This window comes from Thermobia domestica, chromosome 11, assembly GCF_964235325.1.
Source record: "Thermobia domestica chromosome 11, izTheDome1.hap1.1, whole genome shotgun sequence".
Lineage (NCBI taxonomy): Eukaryota > Metazoa > Arthropoda > Insecta > Zygentoma > Lepismatidae > Thermobia > Thermobia domestica.
In genome coordinates, this window is record NC_137464.1 from 145170924 (window position 1) to 145193364 (window position 22441).

At 35.9% G+C, this 22441-nt stretch overlaps 1 protein-coding gene across 11 annotated transcripts in view; it reads right to left on the reverse strand.

The window, feature by feature from the left end:
• LOC145664473 (testis-expressed protein 2) overlaps nucleotides 1-22441 on the reverse strand; it is a 472752-nt gene that overhangs the window by 189736 nt on the left and 260575 nt on the right. For all 11 annotated transcript variants that reach the window (XM_081731173.1, XM_081731175.1, XM_081731183.1 and 8 more), the window contains one exon: nucleotides 15578-15916. In XM_081731173.1, coding sequence (XP_081587299.1) covers nucleotides 15578-15916 — 339 coding nt within the window. The remainder of the gene's footprint in view (nucleotides 1-15577; nucleotides 15917-22441) is intronic.

Here is a 22441-nt window from a genome sequence, read left to right on the forward strand (position 1 = left end):
TTCCCAACATTTAAATTTTGGCAATGTTTTGTACATTCGAGGGATTAATGTGAACCATTTAAATTTACAAAATTATATACTGAAGTCCTATAGAACAATTATAAATATTCACTTTTTACAATTCCTAAATTTAAGAGTGGGCCAAATGTACTCCTCTCGAAATTTGAGAAGAGTATTTCAAGTAATCATGTCCTAATCAAGAGAAGAAATCCATGGCCTCATATACATGATCAGATCTTGTAATGAAACCTTATGTTAGTGGATTTCGAGACACAATATTCAAAATCCCGCTTCACGTTAATTCAAATTTTCCGCCAAAAAGCGAAGTGTTACATAGTATTTACATTTATATATATATATATGGTGTAGTAAAAAGTAATCCATTATTTTGGCATGACATTGAAGGCTTGACTTACCATAGTTAGAATGATCCAATTTAGGTCACATATGCGCCGTTTTGTTCGATAACGTGTTGCCATTTGGAAGGTAATATCATGATGCCTCTCTCATAGAATCCCTTGTCCCTAATGGCAAAAAATTGAGACAGTAGATTTTCACAAGCCTCCCTTGAAGCAACTTTTTCACCAGCAAACGTGTTCGCCATGGACAGGAACAGATGGTAATCTCTCGGTGCCAGGTCCGGACTATAAGGTGGATGCATAAGAACCTCCCAACCAAGCTTCCGGAGCTTCTGGCGAGTCACTATCGATGTGTGTGGCCTGGCGTTGTCCTGGTGGAACACAATGCCTCTCCTATTGGCCAAAGCTGGCCGTTTCTGAGTGACTGCTGCCTTCAGACGGTTCAATTGTTGACAGTACAGTTCCGAGTTAAGGGTTTGGCCGTAGGGGAGCAGCTCATGGTAGATAATTCCCTGCCAATTCCACCAAACACACAGCAAAACCTTCCTGGCCATCAATCCTGGCTTGGGCACCGTTTGCACCGCGCTTTGACCACGACAGTTTTCGCGTGGTGTTGTCATAAGTGATCCACTTTTCATCGCGTCACCAATCGCTTCAGAAATGGGTCGATTTTGTAGCGATTCGCAGATGGAAATTCGGTGCATGAGGTTTTTTTTAGCGTTAACTCGTGTGGCACCCATACATCAAGCTTCTTTTTGTATCCAGCCGTATGCAAATGATTCCACGGGGTTTTTTGTGCAATGTTTAGCTCTTGGGCAATCGACATAGTGCTTACATGACGGTCGGACACGACAATGTCCATGATTTTATCGACATTTTCGACACTTGGCCTTTCAGTGCGTGGTGCATCTTTGACGTCAAAATTACCGGAACGGAATCGACGAAACCAAAATTGCGCGTGATTGGCTGTTACAGTATCAGGACCACAAACACTATTCACATTTGCAGCCGCCTGGCTTGCGTTTTCGCCTTAAGAAAAACTGTAAAATATAGCGTATTTTCTCTTTGCTAGTGTCCATTTTGACTCGCGCTCACACAACACTGAGTCAACTCAGCACAACTATCTGAACAGTGTTTGTAGTACGCAATCTCATCGTTTGAACGCCATCTCGTTGAACCCGATCGGACTTATACAACGCGAGATACAGATCACTGAAGCCATCTATTGGCAAAAGAATACAAAGTAAATCAACCAAATCTTCAGAGTCATATATTCGAGTCCTAGAGAACACTTACCAAATAATATTCTAAAAGACCCCGCTCAGAGCTTATAGATTCCGGTTTGCTTTAAATTGGCTGATATTGCAGTATGTTGTGTATTTTAGTCCCCTGATGAAAAGCCTGAATGGGCACGAAGTCCGAAAACCTCAAACTTTTTAGATATCCGCTGATTATTATCGTCACTTAAAAGGCACACGTTTCTTCGTAAACTGAAAATAATAATTAGGCCGACATTTCATCTATGAAGTATGAATTATTCTCACTAGGGTATACTAAGGTTTTAGAGGTCGCTGATTCCTAATCCCAGGTCGGTTAACCTCCATCACGTCAGGTTCAAGGTCCAATAGAGGGAAAACGTTGCAAAAATCTGAACAAAAAGTACATAGTAAGACTATTCATGGCTTTGGATTGATTATTTTAACAAAAGAGACACTGACCAAAGCTTAAAACCCACTTTATTTTAAATTATAATTTGTAACTGTTTCGGATATCTAGCATATCCTTCTTCAGACACTATCGAAAATAAATGAAAATACAGACATATATATAAATATTGTTATGACAAAGTCTGTTAAAAGAATTTAAACTTTTTCATAATAATGACTATATATATGACGGTTAAATAATTTAAACTTTGTCATAACAATATTTATATATATGTCTGTATTTTCATTTATTTTCGATAGTGTCTGAAGAAGGATATGCTAGATATCCGAAACAGTTACAAATTATAATTTAAAATAAAGTGGGTTTTAAGCTTTGGTCAGTGTCTCTTTTGTTAAGTTTTTTTTTTTTTTTTTCCTAATTGGATTTGATTATGTCATTTTCTTGACCCGACAAGGTCATTGCACGGTCATCTTAAGTTCAAACTTGAAACCCGTAAGAAAAATCCTTTAAAAATGCTTAGTTAGGTTTAGGGTAGCTGATTCCGAATCCGAGGTTGGTGTTAATCTAATTTACCGGTAACATTGTCCATTTAGTTTTCCAGTCAGTCATTTGCACTTCTCCAATACAGATTTGTTCTGCATCTCACATTTCATCATTCTTGAACTTCAACCTCCAGTATTTCACCTTCTTTCCATCCTTGTTCACATTATGATTACCAACATCTTGTATGTATTCCAGTAGAACTCGAGTAGGGTATTTAATTTTTTGTTGATGTCGAGTTCATCCTAAACCATAGGACACTGGCTACATATGCACAACCACCTAATGCCCTAGCACCGGACTTACAAGTGCAATAATACCCTAATATCGGACCATCTACTTTCATAACCTGTAATACGTCATCATTCATTGCATAGCGTATCCAAAGCTGATATCGAATAGCATTTTTAATCTTGAAAAGATTCTAAAACGTAACAATCCTGGCTCAAACCTATTTTTATCTATTGAAAAATAACTGTACTTTCATGGTCTAAACAAAGTATTTTTTTAAACTACACTAAAACCCTATCTATGACTTTTTCACATTTTTGCGACGCGTTTTCATGTTTGACCTTGAAATGACCCTGCAATGACCTTGTCTCGGTCAAGAAAATGACATAATTGGATCCAGCGATTCAAAAAACATTTATGTGCTTTTTGTTTAGATTTTTGCAACGTTCCCTCTCTATTTGATCTTCAAATGACCTTGAACCTGACATGATGAAAGTTCAACCGACCTCGGATTCGGAATCAGTGACCCCAGAAACCCTAGTATACCCTCGTGAGACTCGTTCATACTTAATAGATAAAATGTCGACTAATTATTATTTTCAGTTTACGAGGAAGCGTATGCCTTTCAGAAATCATAATAATCAACAGATATCTCAAAAACGCGAGGATTTCGGACTTCGTGCCCATTGAGACTTTTCATCAAAGGACCAAAATACATAACATACTGCAATATCAGCCAATTTAACGAAAACCGGATTTCCATAAGCTCTGAGCGGGGTTCTTTAGGGAGTGAGTAAACATACATCTGCCAAATTTTAAGAAGGGAGCATCAATATATCCATGCCCTATGAAAGAAAATATACTCCTATACTCAAGCATATAACCCTATGTTGAAGTAAGGAATTTTTAATCCATTACTGCATGAAGTTTCATAGTGCTGATTCTTGTGTAAAGTTTGTTATTTTAGGCTAAGTTTATAAAACTTTAAACATATATAACGGATTCTACCTGAAATTTTGATTGAAGTGGGTGGGACAAGCTATCCGAAAAAAATTACCAATATTTTTAAAATAAAAAATATTCTTCATATAAAATTAACACCTGGTTACTTTGGTTAATAATTTTAGTTACTGATTACAAATTAACTATTCATGTATTTGAAACGATACTCTCTTTCAGTAACAATCGTATTATTTGAAGCAACTGAAAGAAACCAGAAGCTCATAGCATTTTTAGACTCACTCCAACAAGACTGTTATAGAATCGAACATCAATCTCCTGTTCTCAGAAGTTCGGGATGTGGTTATTATGAACTTAAAGGTAATAAATACCATCCAATTTTTCGGATCGCACGCACTAATGGGTTAAAGAAGATAAATTAGGTCAATAATCTACATTGTCAACAAATCTCAATACTAATATTTTGTCAATTTTTTAAACAGAAAAGAGAAGCTATGTCATGAAGGACGCGATAGAAGGGTAGGAAAAAGAGGGAGAGAACAACTAGTCTTCAGGTGATAAATGATGATGGAAAAAAAAATGTAAGTGAAGATGTAGGTTTTAGCCGCACATCGTGGTGCATTAATATTCTCAGTCTGCAAGAAGTAACCTGTCAATAACGGCGAAACAACTAGGATGACGATGTAGATTTATTTCTAAATTTTATTAATAGAAAAATCTAAACAATCTTTATTTTGTAAACTCATACTTCATTCACTTCATTACAAAAGAAAGACAGAAGATCTAGGTAGTCGAATGTGGATTCCCTGATCCACAGAACAACTAACGTAGGCAACCTATATAACACATTTAATTTCTTAAAGCTGTGAAAGAATCTAATACTTTACTGGTTTTCTTTCTCTTGTTTTTATTTTTATTTATTTGTTTATTCATTTTTACTTTCGATCGTCAATAGAAGAGAATAAACCATGGAGATAGTAAATAAATGAATTTGAGATTTCAACGAATATACCAGCTTTATGGTTCCTAAAAGTCAAATAAAAGGTACCGGCAATCCACTATACTCCCTCATTTCAACTTTTCAAATTCAATTGTGTTATAGAGCAGGTATTATGGAAATATTTATTTACGAAATATGAACAAAATTATAATGAACACTTTTTCGAAAACTTGATCCGAAGAAAACTCAACCAGGAGAAACTACCGATTCCTGATTTTCGTTATGGAAAACTGTTTATATGCCACACTGTAGGATTGTTAGATTTTTTATTTATGAAATATGAACGAAAACAATTAACCCGTTTATGAGAAACCTGCCAGGAAATAACTTACTTCTCGAGAGTACGTTATCTCGTAGGATTTTTAAAATAAACAATTTCCTCTACGGTACGTTATACAGTTCTTAATAAAATCCTCTTTATTTCTGAAATCATAATGTAAAAACTAAAATGACATTGAAACGTTTTTACAACAGATTTTGAGGAGAAAATGGGTCAAATGGTGTTTAAAAAGTATTTTGCGCTTATCTAGTACGAGATAATCTTCACATCAATATCCCAATAAGAGGATAGTATTTATAACACTTCTTCTTGTCGAACACTTTAAAAACAACATATCTGAGACATAGTTGGAAAACAAACTATGGTAACTTCATTTTGACCTTTAGCTATTTAACGATATGACCATACATAATGGGTTTGCAAATAATAATGTACTGATACGGAGATGTAGAAACTCGAAAGCCAGGCTCTCTGAATCAATCGGTTTCTAGCTAAATAAATGAGCTCCAGTACACGTGTGAATATCAGTGTTACGAGTTGATATTGAGCCAAGGAAGTCCGAGCAATCGTTAGCCCCAATCAAGACAGTGAGCACGAGCATCACCGACTGTAATTCCCATTGATAGCAAGTTCAAGCCCTTGATGAATGCGAGTCCAGTGGGTAAATATATGTTATATCGAGCTATCGTGAGCCTTACTGAGGATAGCGAGCCCAAGCTTGGACGAGTACGGGCTAGCCTGAGCCTCATTCAGACAAGTGAGCATGGGCCCATTCAGTCTGATCCCGTGCAAGTCCAAGTGAGCCTCTTTAACCACAGCCGTTCCATTCTCACTGTCTTCTTTCTCATAGAAGACTGTCGAAGACGTAACATTTTTTTTTATATATACTAGCTGAACTAGCGCTCTTTACATAGCGCATCATTCATATATCAGCATGAATCTCCTTGTTATTCCTCACATCTGTGTATGTCCCTTTGCAGACCTAAGTGAAAGAAGCCTTGGTAAAAATCGGCAAGAGATACCGTAAAGGGGAGATTTTTTCGATTACTTTTTCAATATCTCGTGCAGTTTGCAAGATTTGAGCCTACTTCCGGTTGTAATTTTTAATTCATGTATGATCTGTGTTTTTTTCCTTCTTGCATGTAGTATGTAATAAGCAAATACATAAACTAAGTAAATCTATCGCCTAAGGAACCCGGAGGTTCAATGCCGCGTTCACAAAAGCTATCCACTAACTTCTATCCTTAGCCAATTGGATCCAGTTTCTACTTTATATTTCTATTTCTGCGAAATTTATCTTAATATTGTCCTCCCATCTGCACCTACGTCTTTCTAATGGTCGTTTTCCGGGTGGTCTTCCCGTTAAGATTTTGAAAGCGTTCGTATTCTTTCTTCCATCCTGGCTACATGATCTGCCCACCTGAGCCTCCTAGATTTGATGACCCTAACAATGTTGGATAAACCGTATAAATTATGTAGTTCCTCCTTATGAAGATTCCGCCATTCCCTATTTCTGTTTCTCTTGGGTCCGAATATTCGTCTCAGGATCTTGTTCTCAAATACTTTCAATCTATGTTCTTCATTCCGAATAAGAGACCATATTTCGCAACCACACAGAACAACAGGCATGATTATCGTTTGATACATTTTAAAATAAGCTAATACATTACACATACAATCAATTATAATGTCAGTGATGTATGGTGTTCATTGGGCAAAACACTCCTTCGTTTTTAATTATAATTTGGCCATGAAACAAACACCTGAGAGAATGCAGCCCCCTATATACAATTATATGGTGTTGGAATGTATAATAGGTAGGATATGATGCTTTAGTTTTTTTTTTAATTTCAATACTTCCAGTGTACCCGTAAAAATGTAATAAATAAATAATGGCCATGTTTTTTAAATATTGAGTTAGAACTGGACAATATACATAAAATTTGCAATCGATCAGTGAAAACGTCATCTTTCTAGAGCCTGTAGTTCCGAGATTTCACTGTCGAAAGGATTTACCATAAACATATAAACGTCCACAAACGTATAGTTTAAAAAACTCCAGAGATGGCAGCAAAATTCATTTGCAAATTCTTCAAATTCAAAATTCTTTGTTATAAACGTGAAGTCACAAATAACCGTAAATTAAAGGTTTGAAAGCTAAAGTTATAGATTGGAGCTCAGTCGCTCTTAATTGCTTTTGTAGCATTTTAATAGATATATTCCAATACCAAAAAATATTGTAAGAAAAACAATAAAAAAGCAGAAAAAACATTATACATACATCGGTTATATAAAAAGCATGTATGTATTATATGTTAATTAGTGATGGGAATTCTGATTCCTTTCTGGTATTCGATTTCTTTGGATTCGTTAAGTCAAAGGAATCATAAAAGGTAACGACTACTTTCGTTACTTTGATTACAAGGACTCATGTGTCCCACTGAATCCCTGTACTCAGTTACCTTTTGGGTTTTTTTCCCCTCAAATCTGATTACCGGTACTCAAACACGTTTTTCAAAGCTTGCGTCTCGCTTTTGTCAGTGTATTCAGTTACAGCCAGGGTTCGTAGCAGTTCGTGTATCTTCGGCAGCATATTATTCACAAAGCAGTCAAGTAGAATTCTGCTTCGGGGGAGAGAAAGGGAGAAAAGGAAAGAATATTTTCAGGCAAGTGACTAGAAGAAAATAGTATCGCCCGCTCCACCCTCTTTAGAGCGAACGACTCCAGCGCGGGGTGCAAAATAGTTGTTTTCATCTTCCTTCCTTAATGAATACCCGACGTAGAACCACCATGAATAGTTTCATAGACAGTACTATTGTGTATGCGTAACTGCAGGTGGGCTAAATAATAATAATAAAAAAAAGGATGAAGGGCTATGTTTCATTGTATCATCGTATTGGTCATTTGCATGCATTTGAAGTGAATTAACATATTATTTTCGGAAGGAACACAATATATATCGGGAAAATAGAATGAAATTAGAGATAAGAAAAAATGTAGAACGCAAAAATTTCGGCTTCCACATTACAAATTAAGGCTTCTTTACAAACAGCAGCTAGAAGCAGTGTGCGAGCTATGTAGAGGATACCGGGAATTCCTTCCCTTGAGAAATTGAAATCTGCCATAAATTTCTCATTTTTCTGTACTAGCCTAAATAGAAAATTGGGTTCTGTCCCGTCTGCTCAAATAAATTCATTCGCATACTGACTACAAATGACAACCATTCGACAAAGTTGAAAAATTTACAGTACTTTTTACGCGAGAATTGTAAGAGTAGCCCCGCATAGTGTACTCGCTAACACTCTCGCCTTTTGTGCGAGAGGCGGGGTGGCACCCGAAGAAATTTTCTAGGGAAGGTGCATTCCATTGTTTCTATATTACGTCTGGTATTTAGTATACATGGTTTGTTACATTATGTATACATTTTCGTGAGCCAAGGAGGGACCGGCCTTCCTGGCCCCCCTTCGGGCGCCCATGGCGAGCAGTTCAGGGTTCTGTTCCCTGTGGGAACACTCGGTCGAAAAAGTGTAAAAGCTTTCTCAGGCTAGCCATCCTAATTGAGAGTATCCTCATTCATACCAGGCAAATGCTGGGATGGTATCTTACATATAGGTCCCAGACCTATTCCTTCCTTCCCTTTCCCCAAATAGTGTGATCGCCGAGGAACGTTATCTTTTATACGTGACGGGTTAACGTGGCCACCCATGCCAAAAGCCCAGAAATCAAATTCCTAACCATGTAATCCTAAGGATGAGATAGAATCTTTAAGAGCCGGCAATACCTCGAATCTCTTTTTTTTTTTTTTTCTTGTTAGTTTGTCAAGAATGAAAGCAAATACTGCAATGTAAATAACCATACTCATAGATAATGGTGTTCTGCACCAGAAAAGATGAATAAAAACAACCAATATCATTGATATCTGTAGAAATTTAAGTTTTTGTCACAAAATTAATCTTCAAAAAATTTATGTGAACAAAGCGACTTGAACAATGAATTCAACGGCACTAATGATAAATTGTACTGTCTTTGTAGTATTTTTTAAAATATTACATTTACTTAATTTTAATAATTGTATTTGAAAACAATTTTGCATATGATGAATACAATAAAAGTATTTGAAAATGAGCGCAGCCAAATAAGGATTCAAATGGGATTGGAGCTGCTCAGAATAGGTTCAGTTGAGTTGATTTTGAGTTTAACGTCCCTTTCAGCAGCGAGGCTATATGAGACATGGACCTACTGATTAAAGTGGAAACCGAACTACATGAGCTCCCTCCGGAAATCGAACTCGGATTTCCCATGCCAAAGGCGCGTACGCTAACCGCTTAGTAACGAAGGAGCTCCTGCTCAGAATAGGATCAGATAGAGACATTATGTTTCTGCGGCTATGAACTTTCTTGTTCCTTAAGCCACAGAATAAGTGAGTAAGGTGACACAATCAAGGATAATGCCGACATAGTTCAAGAAACTTAAACTTGTCAATTATCTCAAATGAAAAAAAAAAGTTCATAATTACATGTACACTCACGTCCAAAATGATTGTCGCATATCTATAACTATCTTCTTGTACGAATATAATTTGATAATTATTTTGCAGGGTACTTTTAATACTGATACTATATGTATAATCGGGAAATGTATGTTTGCGGTAAATTTCATAGGAAAAGAATTATAAATACGAAAATTAGAACGAATAAAACAAAATGTTGCTAAATGGACAAGAAAGTTTTATTTTCGCTTTATTGTTCTTATTTACTGCTCTTTTGACATGAAATTAGCCACATACATGTCTTTGCCGATTATACACATACTAACATTATAAGACATACCAGGCGAATTCGTTGTCAAATTATATTCTTAGAACAACATATTTATAGACATGCGACAATAATTTTGGACATGAGTGTGCATAAAATAAACTTCTACGTAGCTCTAGAGTAACAGTGGATCAGTGGTAAAGAAAAGGTCACCTCTGGGTTTCAGGTTCCTAGTTCGATCCCAGTCACTGTGGGTTCGTGGTGATGATATCGTATACGTGTCTTTTCTCGGACATCCCGCCCTGTGTTTCTTTCAGAGAAAAATGTTCGGGGGCACATTTAGTATTCGGAGGGGCACTGCTGGTACTATTATACTTATTATGATATAAACGTATTACTTTGGTCTCCTCCGGGGGGCACTCTTAGAGCTCTGGGGGGACAGCGCTCCCCCCAAATAAAACTGTGGAAGAAATACTGATCCCGTATTAATTCATTTCTCATAATTCTTGTAATTTCATGCGTATCCTTTACTCGTCCGAGGCATAAAATGTTGGACGTTAAACTCAGAAATTTTTCACTAGTCGGTACCTAGTGCTTTGTATTTTGGCAAGCGAACAAGTTCGAATTCTGGAAGTTATTTCATTGAAGTAGCTCAAGTGGTAGAGCGTTTGCTTCGCATTTGGGAGGTTGTGTATTTGATTCCCCCTGCGGGGTTTTCCAGGGTTTCCCTCAGTCCTACCAGGCAAATGCCGGGATGGTACCTACTAAAACAGGCCCTGGCCGATATCTTCCCAAATCCTTTCCATTGTTATTGTTGTTGTTAGATATCCAGTATAAAATAGCCTCTGAGCTGTTATCTGGTGATTGTTCAATAAATAAGTAAATAAATAAATAAATAAACTCAAAGTGGTTCGGATTTTTTAAAAGTCCTGCCGACTCTTAGCTCGATTAAGATGTTAATAAAATACATACAAAACAATATATGTAGAACTTGAAAATACAGTAGTTTTTCGAACGGGCCGAATGAAATCTTTTGTTACATCTCGCAGATAAGCTGCAAGACATGCCTACAGAAACAACCGCTCTGTCCTTGCGGTCAAACCTCAAATTCATGCGAAAACATTGAGTTTTATTGAGGTACTGTGGTAAACTACTATTTTTAGCATCATAAAAGTTCAGTAAGAAATTGGCCAAACATATCTCTCGTTTCGTTTATCCGACAGATGAAGGAAGCGTAAATCCAGAGTCCATATTAGTTGAGTTTATCAAAGCGTGAGTGGTTGTGTTTCCGTGTTTTTTCGGTTTTTTCCACTGTGCGTTGCGATTTCGAAAGCAATTTTTGTGTTTTTTCAAGTTATTGATTTTTTTTTGTATATTGCAACTTTTTTTTATTATTTTTTTTATTTGTATCTGTGATTGTGGGGAAGTGAGTGTGGTTTGTTCGAAGAATGGATAGCCGGAGAGAAACCAGGAAACGGAGCCTTTTGTGGAATTATTTCACTGAAGTGGCACAAAATAAAGCTAAATGTGGCTTCTGTTCTGTTGTGATTAGTTTTAATGGGGGATCAACGACAAATCTCTCAAAACACTTATTTAGAAAACATCCTACCGTGACATCAAACGCCAACGCACTGGAGTAACTATTGAGAACAATCAAGAAGTGGACAACAGCCTGGTGCAACAGGATGTCGGAACTTCAACTCCAGCAACAACAACTGACAACAATCAACCGCAGCCTTGTAGCTCTAAGCCTCAAATCATCTCTAAGCCTAACAATCAGCCGCAAATATCACAATATTTACACAGGCCGTTACCAGCAAATAAGAACAAACAAATAAATAAGCAGTTAGTAAAGATGATTGTTAAAGAGTTCCACCCTTTAAGTATCGTGGAGGACAGGGAGTTTCAGAATTTTGTTAAAATGTTGAACTCAGGTTATACTCTTCCTTTTCGAAAAACCGTCTCCAACATTATTCCCATATTGTACAACGAGACGGAAGAGAAGGTTAGAGCAGAGCTGACTGGTGCCTCCGCGGTGTCTGTAACAACGGATGCTTGGACATCCATGAGCAATCAGAGCTACATGGCGGTGACGGTCCATTTTATAGATAACGATTGCCAGCTACGCTCGTTCTACTTGAGTGTTTTGAGATCCAATCTCGACACACAGCTGAAAATCTCGCCTTGGAGTTGAAACGAGTGTTCAATGATTGGGGTATACAGGATAAAGTCTCTGCCGTCGTAAGTGACAATGCTGCAAACATAACAGCAGCTATTCGACTGGGTGAATGGCGTCATGTTCAGTGCTTTGCCCATAACCTGAATTTGATTGTACAAGCTGGCATCAGCAAAATCAAGACTGTTCAGGCAAAGGTCAAAGCTATAGTTGAATATTTTCGAAGAAGTCCCCATGCAGCTTTGAAATTAAAGCAGTATCAGCAACAGATGGGATATCCGGAGTTGAAGCTAAAGCAGGATATGCCAACGCGGTGGAACTCGACCTTTCATATGTGTGAAAGAATTCTAAAACTGAAAGATCCCGTCGTGTCAACATTAGCTGACCAATTCTGACATAGAACTCCTCAGTAGCAATGAATGAGTCACTATAGAGAAAGCGTGCGATATTTTGAAGAGGTTTGATGAAGTTACACTGGAACTCAGTAGTGAGAAAAATGTTACAATTTCGAAGTGCATATTATTAAGCAGGGCTTTGTTGCGACATATGACAAAATTCCAACATGAACAACTGCCAAAACAAAATGAAGGAACTTCTTCGGAGACAGTCACCAATCTTCAAGGATGTAGAACTATCTGGACTGAAGGCGTTTGAAGCACGACAGATTCGCCTTGCTAGCGTTGGCAATTATTGACCTCGGTCTTCTCGAAGCAACGTTTTAAGAAGCAAGGGTTCAATGATAACAATTGCTTCGAGAAGACGAGGTCAATAATTGAAAAGAAAGCAAGGGGAATTGTCGTTGCTACAAACGAAGAAGAAGTAACTACTTGTAATTGTCATCAGTCGAGTAATATACACACCATTGAACTTTGGGAGGAGTTCGACACTAAAGTTTCAAGCCTTATCGCACCGGAAAATCCCACTGTTGCTGGTATCGTAGAAGTGAAGAACCGCCTACAGGAAAGTCTTCTTCACAGAAAAGAAAATCCGCTAGCATGGTGGAAAAAGAGGAGATTCCTGTATCCCCGATTATTTGAGATTATGAAAAGAAGGTTCTGTATCATGCCAACATACGTCCCTTGTGAGAGACTATTCTCTAAAGAAGGCAAATTATAACAGAGAGAAGAAGCAGGTTACAATCTTTCAAAGTCTCCCAAATTCTCTTTTTACATGCAAATATGTAAGGAAGACTGCCAGTGTAAATAGTGTAAATAGTGCCAGTGTAAATACATTTAAAAACAATTTGTACATAAATAAAGAACAGATGACACTACACTTTTTTTTTAATTATTATTACTTTGTTGTTTGTTCCCGTGTATGAGTAAAACCATGGATTTTAAGACCGCTGGTTGTTACAAGTTGCCGTGCCGTAAGAGAAAGGGGAGGGAAGGTCTTCCTGTTTACGAAGCCTGCATAAGGGAGAAGAGGAGAGGGCACTCAGCGGGCAGAAACAAGCAGAAGAATCAAAGCAAAGGCGGTAAGTGTTTCCTTTTCTTAACGCATGCGCACTATAATAGCCCATCCGTATGCTTTCAACTTTTTTTTTTTTTTTTCATCTCCTGTTTCGTGTGAGTTTTTGTTACTAAGTCTTATCAATCTCTTCAATGCAGTTCTGAATTGATTTCAGGAATCATACGTCTAACTTTCTATCTGAATCCAAACGAATACTTTTTGAATCCGTGGACTCAAGATTCCGAAATGAATCCGAGTACCTTGAGTTGTTTTTAGTATTCGTTCTTTTGAGTACTCAAGAAGAGTCGTTACTTTGTAACGACTCCACAAGGAACGAGCCATCACTAATGTTAATACAAATACTATAACCTGATGATCAAATAAGTATCTTAAAAACTGATTTTGAAAATCACAATTAGTGATGAAAAAGATTACAATACAAATGACCACCAACTAATGGTGAAAAAGATTACAATACAAATGACCACCAAAATAAAAATGAATCCATCAGGAAGGTAAAAAAGAAAAGAAATCAGAAAATATTACAGAAAGAAACATACACAAGAAACTTAGATTACTAACAAAAAATAGAAACTTTGCCTTGGAATTAATGTTATTCGCTTTTGCTACACAATTATCAACGGAAGATGTGCAAAAAGTATTACTGCAAACAAAAAAAAATAAAATTCCTATAGTAACATTATGAAACCCTTATCGAAATGAATCTATCTAGGTAAAAATCTCGATCAAAAATAATCGGAAATTTCATATTAATATCAATATCAATAATAATAATAATAACAATAATAATAATAATAATAATAATAATAATAATAATAGCAATAGTAATAACACCGATTTTGAAATCCCCACTAATTCTATTGCTGATATGAAGGCGATATTCAAAATAAACATAAAAATTCCCCTGTGCACGCTCCTTTACAGAAATGTAGTTTCTACATTTTAATGTTACGAAGTTTAAATATTAACTTTAATGTTACATTAAAGTTAATATTTTGTAAGATCTCATGCCGACAGTCATTAAATTATTAAATTTATACTACGCTATTTATAATTCATTCTTTAGTAACTTCATTTTAGAAATTTAACACTTACTGCAGGCGTCAGTAACAATTATCGAAAAAGAAACTCTTATAGCAACGAAAATAAACGAGGTTGAATAGTAATTATTATTATCCGATTTTTTTGTAGCAGGGGTTTAAAAACGATAATTAAGAAAACTTAGTTAAGGTTTTCCCAAAAACTATATGTTTTTTCACCAGTGAATTTACATAAAATATTTTGCATCAAGTAGCGTTTTTTGTTTAATAATGAGATCAATTAAGATTTCGTTATCAGATAAAAAATTAAATGAACAGAACTCCCTAAAGAGTGGGACTCATGGCTGCCACTGATTCGCCGTTGCCTTAAAACGCCCATGTTTCTGACAATTTACGTCGCTATTACATTGAAGTGCGCCTTGACAGAAAGCAATTAACGTTGTTTTAATGCTAAGAAATAACTTAGAGCCTTGGCGCCTACATAAATAAGATACTCTTCCTTGTGAGTTAATTTTACCTGCAAGCTCAAAAAATCTTAACTTGTGCTTTACGTTTATTTTCAATACCTACTCATTCTTACATTAAAATAGTCTTACTAATAGCAGTAAATTGCTGCTAAATCTTATTATTAGCAAACTGCTTGAATCCACCTTACATTCTCTAAGAACTATATTTTTTCCTCGGATGTAGCAATAGTGTTACTTTTACAGAATAGAACAACACAATATTTAGATATATGTTTAATTAACTTTTATCCGACGTTTTATTACCTACATCGATAACCGTGGTCTTAACTTCACTTTATTTGCTGAAAAATATACTCCATAAACAGACTATCATTTAGATTTTTGATAGACTCTTGACATCTATTACGTCATTCCAGAAAAACATGGGACCTAGACATTTTCAGTGGGCATGGTTTAAAGAATTTTCGAAGTCCAACAACTTAATTAATATTCCGTATACAAAATAAACTAATATATACATTCTAGCTGATTTTTTTTAAATTAACAAAAATAAAAATATATTGGAAATTCTCATTAAATAATTATTATTATTATAAAATAAATAACAACAATAAATAAAGTCTTACCAGTCGTCCTTTTCCCGATCCGTTCGTGTTAGAAAATATAGACACTTCTCTTCACTATCAGATATGTGGCAGTACGAATCTTCCTCACTTACACTATCTTCTTTGTCTGTGTACTTTGACTGTGTTTCAGTACAAACAGACCGGTCGTCGGAATCGGTGCTTCCTTCTCTCTCCAGCTTGGCTGAACCACTTTGTGTAATCTTTTCCTCAACACCACTCCAAGTAACTTTCTCATCCACTGAATCTCTCTCCTCTTCCTCCTCTTTTCCTATACTCATACTGTTGATCTTAGATCCCTTCTTTAATACTATACAGATGGGGTATTTTTTGCTCCACAATCTACAAAGAGACAAAACTGATCATGTGGATCACCGAAACATGGGAAAATGGCTGAACCAATTATTTTATGGATATAGTTATAACCTACATCCAACTCGGTTCTATCATGTCAATTTGATTAAAATCCATATACTAAGGAAGGAGCGGGGGCTATAATTTATGCGAAAAATTGAGTATTTCACGAATTCCCCAAGCCAGAAATATGGAACTCGGCATATCAGCTCCTCATTAAAAATAAACATAATCTTACCATAGCGTTATTGAAAATTTTTCGTTTTGAATACAGAGGACGAGGGGCATTTTATATACATATACATACGAAACGAACCACAACCAGAGAGGCAATTCGAAGATGATTTCTAATATTACTTCATTTTTTATTTGTTTCATTAAATTTGATTACTCTGCATATTTTCTAATTTATTTTTCTACACTAAAAACTTTCTGACGCTTAACTGAATTAGTACTACAGCGGGTTGTGTATTGTTTCTTTGTTTAATTCTTCCGAAAGTTGACATCATTTATATCTTTCTGGATAGCATATGAAATTAGGTAGTCATTTTAGCAACTTGTACTCTGACATAGCTCTTTTAAAATAAAATAATAATAATAATAATAATAATAATAATAATAATAATAATAATAATAATAATAATAATAATAATAATAATAATAATAATAATAAATAATAATAATAATAATAATAATAATAATAATAATTCACTATGATATAAACAATTAAGAAAAAATAAACATACCATGATTTGAGATTTATGACCTATCCACTTTCTGGTAATTTTGAGCATGTTGTTTTTCTACAGTAGTATTTCATTTGTCAGCTATTAGAAAAGTATCAATTTACAATAAAGTATCAAGATAGATCATACTGTACATCTTATCTTTATTCCGAAGATGATACAGCATTGGACAATCATGAATAATTTATATAAATTGAAGAAACTTGTCATCTTTAGGAAGAAAACTAAAGAACATTTCTTTCCGTATTATATTATTTCAGTTCATATTTATTTTGAAGTGATACACGTATTCTAAAGAGTAAGGTAAAAAAAATGGGACTTGATCCTAGGTAAAAATCTCATTTCGATTTTGGCTTGTAGAACTAATGGTTACACCACGCTAACTCTTTTGAATTAATAGAGCTTCTTTGTGGCTAAGCGGTTAGCGTACGCGCCTTTGGCGTAGGAGACCAGGTTCGATTCCCGGCGGCAGCTTATGTGGTTCGGATTCTATGTTAATCAGTAGGTCCGCGTCTCATATAGCCTCGCCGCTGAACAGGACGTTAAAATCAACTTAACCTTCAGACACGAAAGGGTATAAAGAACGATAAGAGTGCGCCTCTTCCTACGTATGGGGAAGCAATTTATTTCCAGTGATGTTATTTATAGGTCTATTTTCTTCTCAATTCTCTGGGTAAGCATCGAAACAATATTAAACCTGCCATATTTACTTACATAGGAATACAGGAGATCTTTGATCTCCTCCCCCCCCCCCAACTTCTCAACACAATGCATTTTTTGGAAATATTTTCTTTTCAATGCATTATTTGACATAGGTACAAAGAAATAACGAACAATCTGTAGTACAGTTTGTTTTCAGGAAATTTTGTTTCTGGAGTATTCCTGTGAATGATTTGCATTTACATGTGATTTTTTCATCGGAGTATGCTATCCAAATAATGTTTTATTTAGAATCTAAGAGACAAAAGATAATCGTGCACCTACTATGTCCCAGAATATCCCGCACACAATAGTGCGCATTTTAGAATGACTTCCAAACCTAAGTATTCTTGTTGTTTAAAACGTCAAGATTTTCTGAGAACCAAGAAAAAGGAGCCGAGATATTACTTTCAAAAAATTATACAAATTCAATTAAACATTTTGGATGGTTTCATACCACCAATATTCGAAAAAAGAACTGTTCATAACCTTTAACTCCTTATGACGATCCTAATTTTCATTTTTGATTGAAACGAAACCCAGAATAGGTATTTAACATATACTATAGTACTATAAGACGAAAGCGGAACAATTCTCACAAAGGTCAGAGGTGAACTGCTAAGGGTCACAAGGTCACAGTTTCCCATTTTCTTAATCAAAATGTTCTTATACCATACCAACTCTACACTATACTATATTATACTATTTACACTATACCATACAAATACCATATCAACTAAATTTGTTTTCAAACATTGCCGTCTCATACTTGCCAATATACAAACTATGAACATTTTACTTCGTGAAATTTGACCTTTTGTGACATCGTTGACCTTTTTCTTATGCATGAATTCTATGGCAGCTCAAATCATTTTTTCAAACGTCGTAGTTTCATACCTGCTAACACATCAAACAGGAAATTTAAACTGCGTGAACTTTGACCTTTTATGACATTGTTGACCTTTTTCCTATGCCCATATACACTCCTTGGAAGGACCTTTCTGTATGTGTTCTATGGCAGCTCAAATCATTCTTTCCAACATCACAGTTTTATACTTGCTAACACATCAAACACAGAATTTTATCTGCACGCCCTTTGATCTTTTATGACATTGTTGACCTTTTTCCTATGCTTATACACACCACTCCGAAGGACATTTATGAATGTTTTCTACGGCAGCTCAAATCATTCTTTCAAATGTCAGTTTTATACCTGCTAGCACATCAAGCACGGAATTTTAACTTTGTGACCTCTCATGATATTGTTGACTTCTTCACTTTGCTGAAACGGGCGTTCGGAAGACCCTTTATGCATATGCTTAGTAACATCATCTTCAACTGAATTAATTATGTACAATAAGCTGTTGAAAAGAGAGCTCTTCCCGTAAAGGTTATGGGTCACGATTACCTACATTTCTCGTTATTACATTGTTTCGGATCAGAATTTATGCCGATATACCAATTTTTGCTATCAGAGATGGATATTCAATAAACAAACAAACACACAAAAAAGGCAACTGAGACTACTATATTATAGTCTCCATATAGTTTCCATATAGTCTGTTGAAATCCCATAGGAAAAAACTGCATTTTGACCTTGTAATTCCACAGACTATAACACAAAATCTGACCTTCCTCTAAATTGCCTGCAAATTTTACAATTACGAGCGAACGTGAAATAAAAGCAAGGATAGGAATGGCGAAAGAAGCCTTTAAAAGAAAGAAAAGCCTGTTTTGTGGGACCTTGAACAAAGAGTTGAGAAAAAGACTAATAAAATGCTTCGTGTGGAGTGTTGTACTGTATGGGGCGGAAACGTGGACATCACGTAAAGGTGACGAAAATCGACTGGAAGCCTTCGAAATGTGGGTGTGGAGAAGAATGGAAAGAATTAATTGGGTCGAGCGGAAAACGAATGAGAAAGTGTTAGAAATGGTGGGTGAGAAAAGAACACTTTTAGATATTATTAGGAAGAGGAAGAGAAACTGGTTGGGACATTGCCTAAGAAGAGATTGTATCATGAGGGACGTCCTAGAGGGTATGGTGGCGGGAAAGAGAGGGAGGGGGCGAAGGAGACTACAATTAATGGATGATATTAAAACAGAAAGATCATACGCGAAGACGAAAAGGTTAGCGGAGGACGGTGGAGCATGGAAGCTTCTCAGCTGCGGCAAGTGACCTGCCAATAAGGGTAGAATACCTATGATGTTGAGCTTTTACGAGTGCTGAGTACTATGAAACTAATATTTACACACGAATTATTGGATAGTCTCTCTCTCTCTCTCTATACACACACATATATAAAAGAACAAACACTAATACACATAAAAGATAGAAGAAAATATATACACACATTAAAGGCACCCATCCAAACGAGACTAGTTTTAGAAAGTTTAAAGAATTGATGACGAATATTTGAAAAATCTAGATTGGAATAGATCTTAGAATGTAGAATGTAGAAGGAAGTAATTAGCTGTCTCAACACCGCTGTAAACAGAAGATTTGGAAAATAGCCTAGTGCAAACAAAAGGAGCAAATTATTTGGTTCTACAGTAAGGAACTCTTAACGAAATAAAACCATCTAAATAAAATCCTCCATGTAATAGATTATGTAACAATTTTAAATCGAAAAGACTGCGTCTATCACCAAGGGTTAATAAGCTTAAATTCTCGCACATATCACTTAAACTCATATTATCATGCTGCTTGAATTTCATTTTAGAAATGCAAGAAAAGTATTCTGTATAAATTCAAGAGTTTGCAAAATATTTTGGTTCACAATTCCAAATAACAGTTGCACATTCAAGATATGACTGTACATTAGGGTGTATCGAAAAAAACTTTTTTTCGAAATCCGGTTACGGCTAGTGCGGATTTTTGGCCAAATGGCATCAATAAAACGTATAAAAAATCTCAACTCGATCAGATAACTCCTTCTGCTGCCGAGTAGAGCCCAAATATTAGAAAAATCAACAAAAGATTCACTTTTCAACTGATTTTCCAAAAAAATATTTTTTAAATATTTCCTATATTTTTCGATCTTTTAAATTATTGAAATAGCATTGGAAAGGAGAATTAAATACATAAAACAAATTTATTACGGTTATTTCTGTACACCATAAGCATAAAAACCTAGTTAATTATTTGTAAAAATGCACTGATTTTCTGGCGTATCGTACAATTAAATTTTAATATAAAATTATTGAAGTCTCTTGAATAACAAAGAAAACACTTTAGTGCTAAATTCTAAGAGCAGTAATAGTATAAATAATTTGCTCCCAATGCCGTATGCATCTGCTTATCACACTAGATCACGTGCCGCTCACCTTTCCCCGAACGCCTCTTCTCTTGTACTTGCCCAGCTGAAAGGATCGGTCTTATCAGTCGCCAGTAGTCAACCAGCTGTTTCAAACATGATTGTCGCTGCTTGAGTTATTTATTAGTGCGGTAGGAAATTTTAACTAAATAATTTGTTTTCGTGTGAAGTGCAGTATGTAGAAGTGAGAACAGTGTTTCAGTTGTGTTAAGTACTTTTTTATAGGAAGAGAGTGACAGATACGCTGACATTATGGCATCGACAAGTTTGTTACGGTCTGAAGTTAGGAATAGCATTATTGGGACACCCAAGGAATTGGGTAGAACACAGCTACCAACCGTTGAAATGTATTGAGATAATACCTATGGGAGCGAGAAGAAAAAATGAGAATTTTGGGATCCCGTAAAGAGCCTTCAACAAAAGATTTATCTTCTATCGTCGCCAGGAAGATTGTAGAAAATTGAGATTACGCCTCAATCTTGTGGTTCTTTGATCTAGAAGAAAAGGCGCCTCTAGCACTGGTACTTTCCTTCCTTTTTCGCACTTCCAGGCAAGAGGATCGGAACACTTACAAAAAACTATATCAAATGAAATATTTTTGGCAGACTATTGAAAATCAGCAATTCATTTCGCAGAAGTTTGTAAACCGGACTTTGCTGAGTTTTGCAAGTCACGGACAATATTATGGTACTTCAATATCATTGCAACAATCCTTCTGACACTGAAAATTGCTTCGCCGCTGATTGAGGCGTAATCTCAATTTTCTACAATCTTCCTGGCGACGATAGAAGATAAATCCTTTGTTGAAGGCTCTTGTCGGGATCCCGAAATTCTCATTTTTTCTTCTCGCTCCCATAGGTATTGTCTCAATACATTTCAACGGTTGGTAGCTGTGTTCTACCCAATTCCTTGGGTGTCCCAATAATGCTATTCCTAACGTCAGACCGTAACAAACTTGTCGATGCCATAATGTCAGCGTATCTGTCACTCTCTTCCTAATAAAAAGTACTTAACACAACTGAAACACTGTTCTCACTTCTACATACTGCACTTCACACGAAAACAAATTATTTAGTTAAAATTTCCTACAGCACTAATAAATAACTCAAGCAGCGACAATCATGTTCGACACAGCTGGTTGACTACTGGCGAGGCGACTGATAAGACCGATCCTTTCAGCTGGGCAAGTACAAGAAAAGAGGCGTTCGGGGAGAGGTGGGCGGCAGGTGATCTAGTGTGATAAGCAGATGCATACGGCATTGGGAGCAAATTATTTATACTATTACTGCTCTTAGAATTTAGCACTAAAGTGTTTTCTTCGTTATTCATGATACTTCAATAATTTTATATTAAAATTTAATTGTACGATACGCCAGAAAATCAGTGCATTTTTACAAATAATTTACTAGGTTTTTATGCTTGTGGTGTACAGAAATAACCGTAATAAATTTGTTTTTTGTATTTATTTATTTATTTATTTATTTATTTATTTAACAATCACCAGATACAGCTCAGAGGCCATTTTACACTGGATATCCAACAACAACAATAACAATGGAAAGGATTTGGAAAGGTATCGGCCAGGGCCTGTTTAGTAGGTACCATCCCGGCATTTGCCTGGTAGAACTGAGGGAAACCCTGGAAAACCTCAGTCAGGATGGTCGGCAGCGGGATTCGAACCCACGACCTCCCGAATGCGAAGCCAACGCTCTACCACTTGAGCTACTTCGCTCGGCTTTATTTCTGCTTTCCAA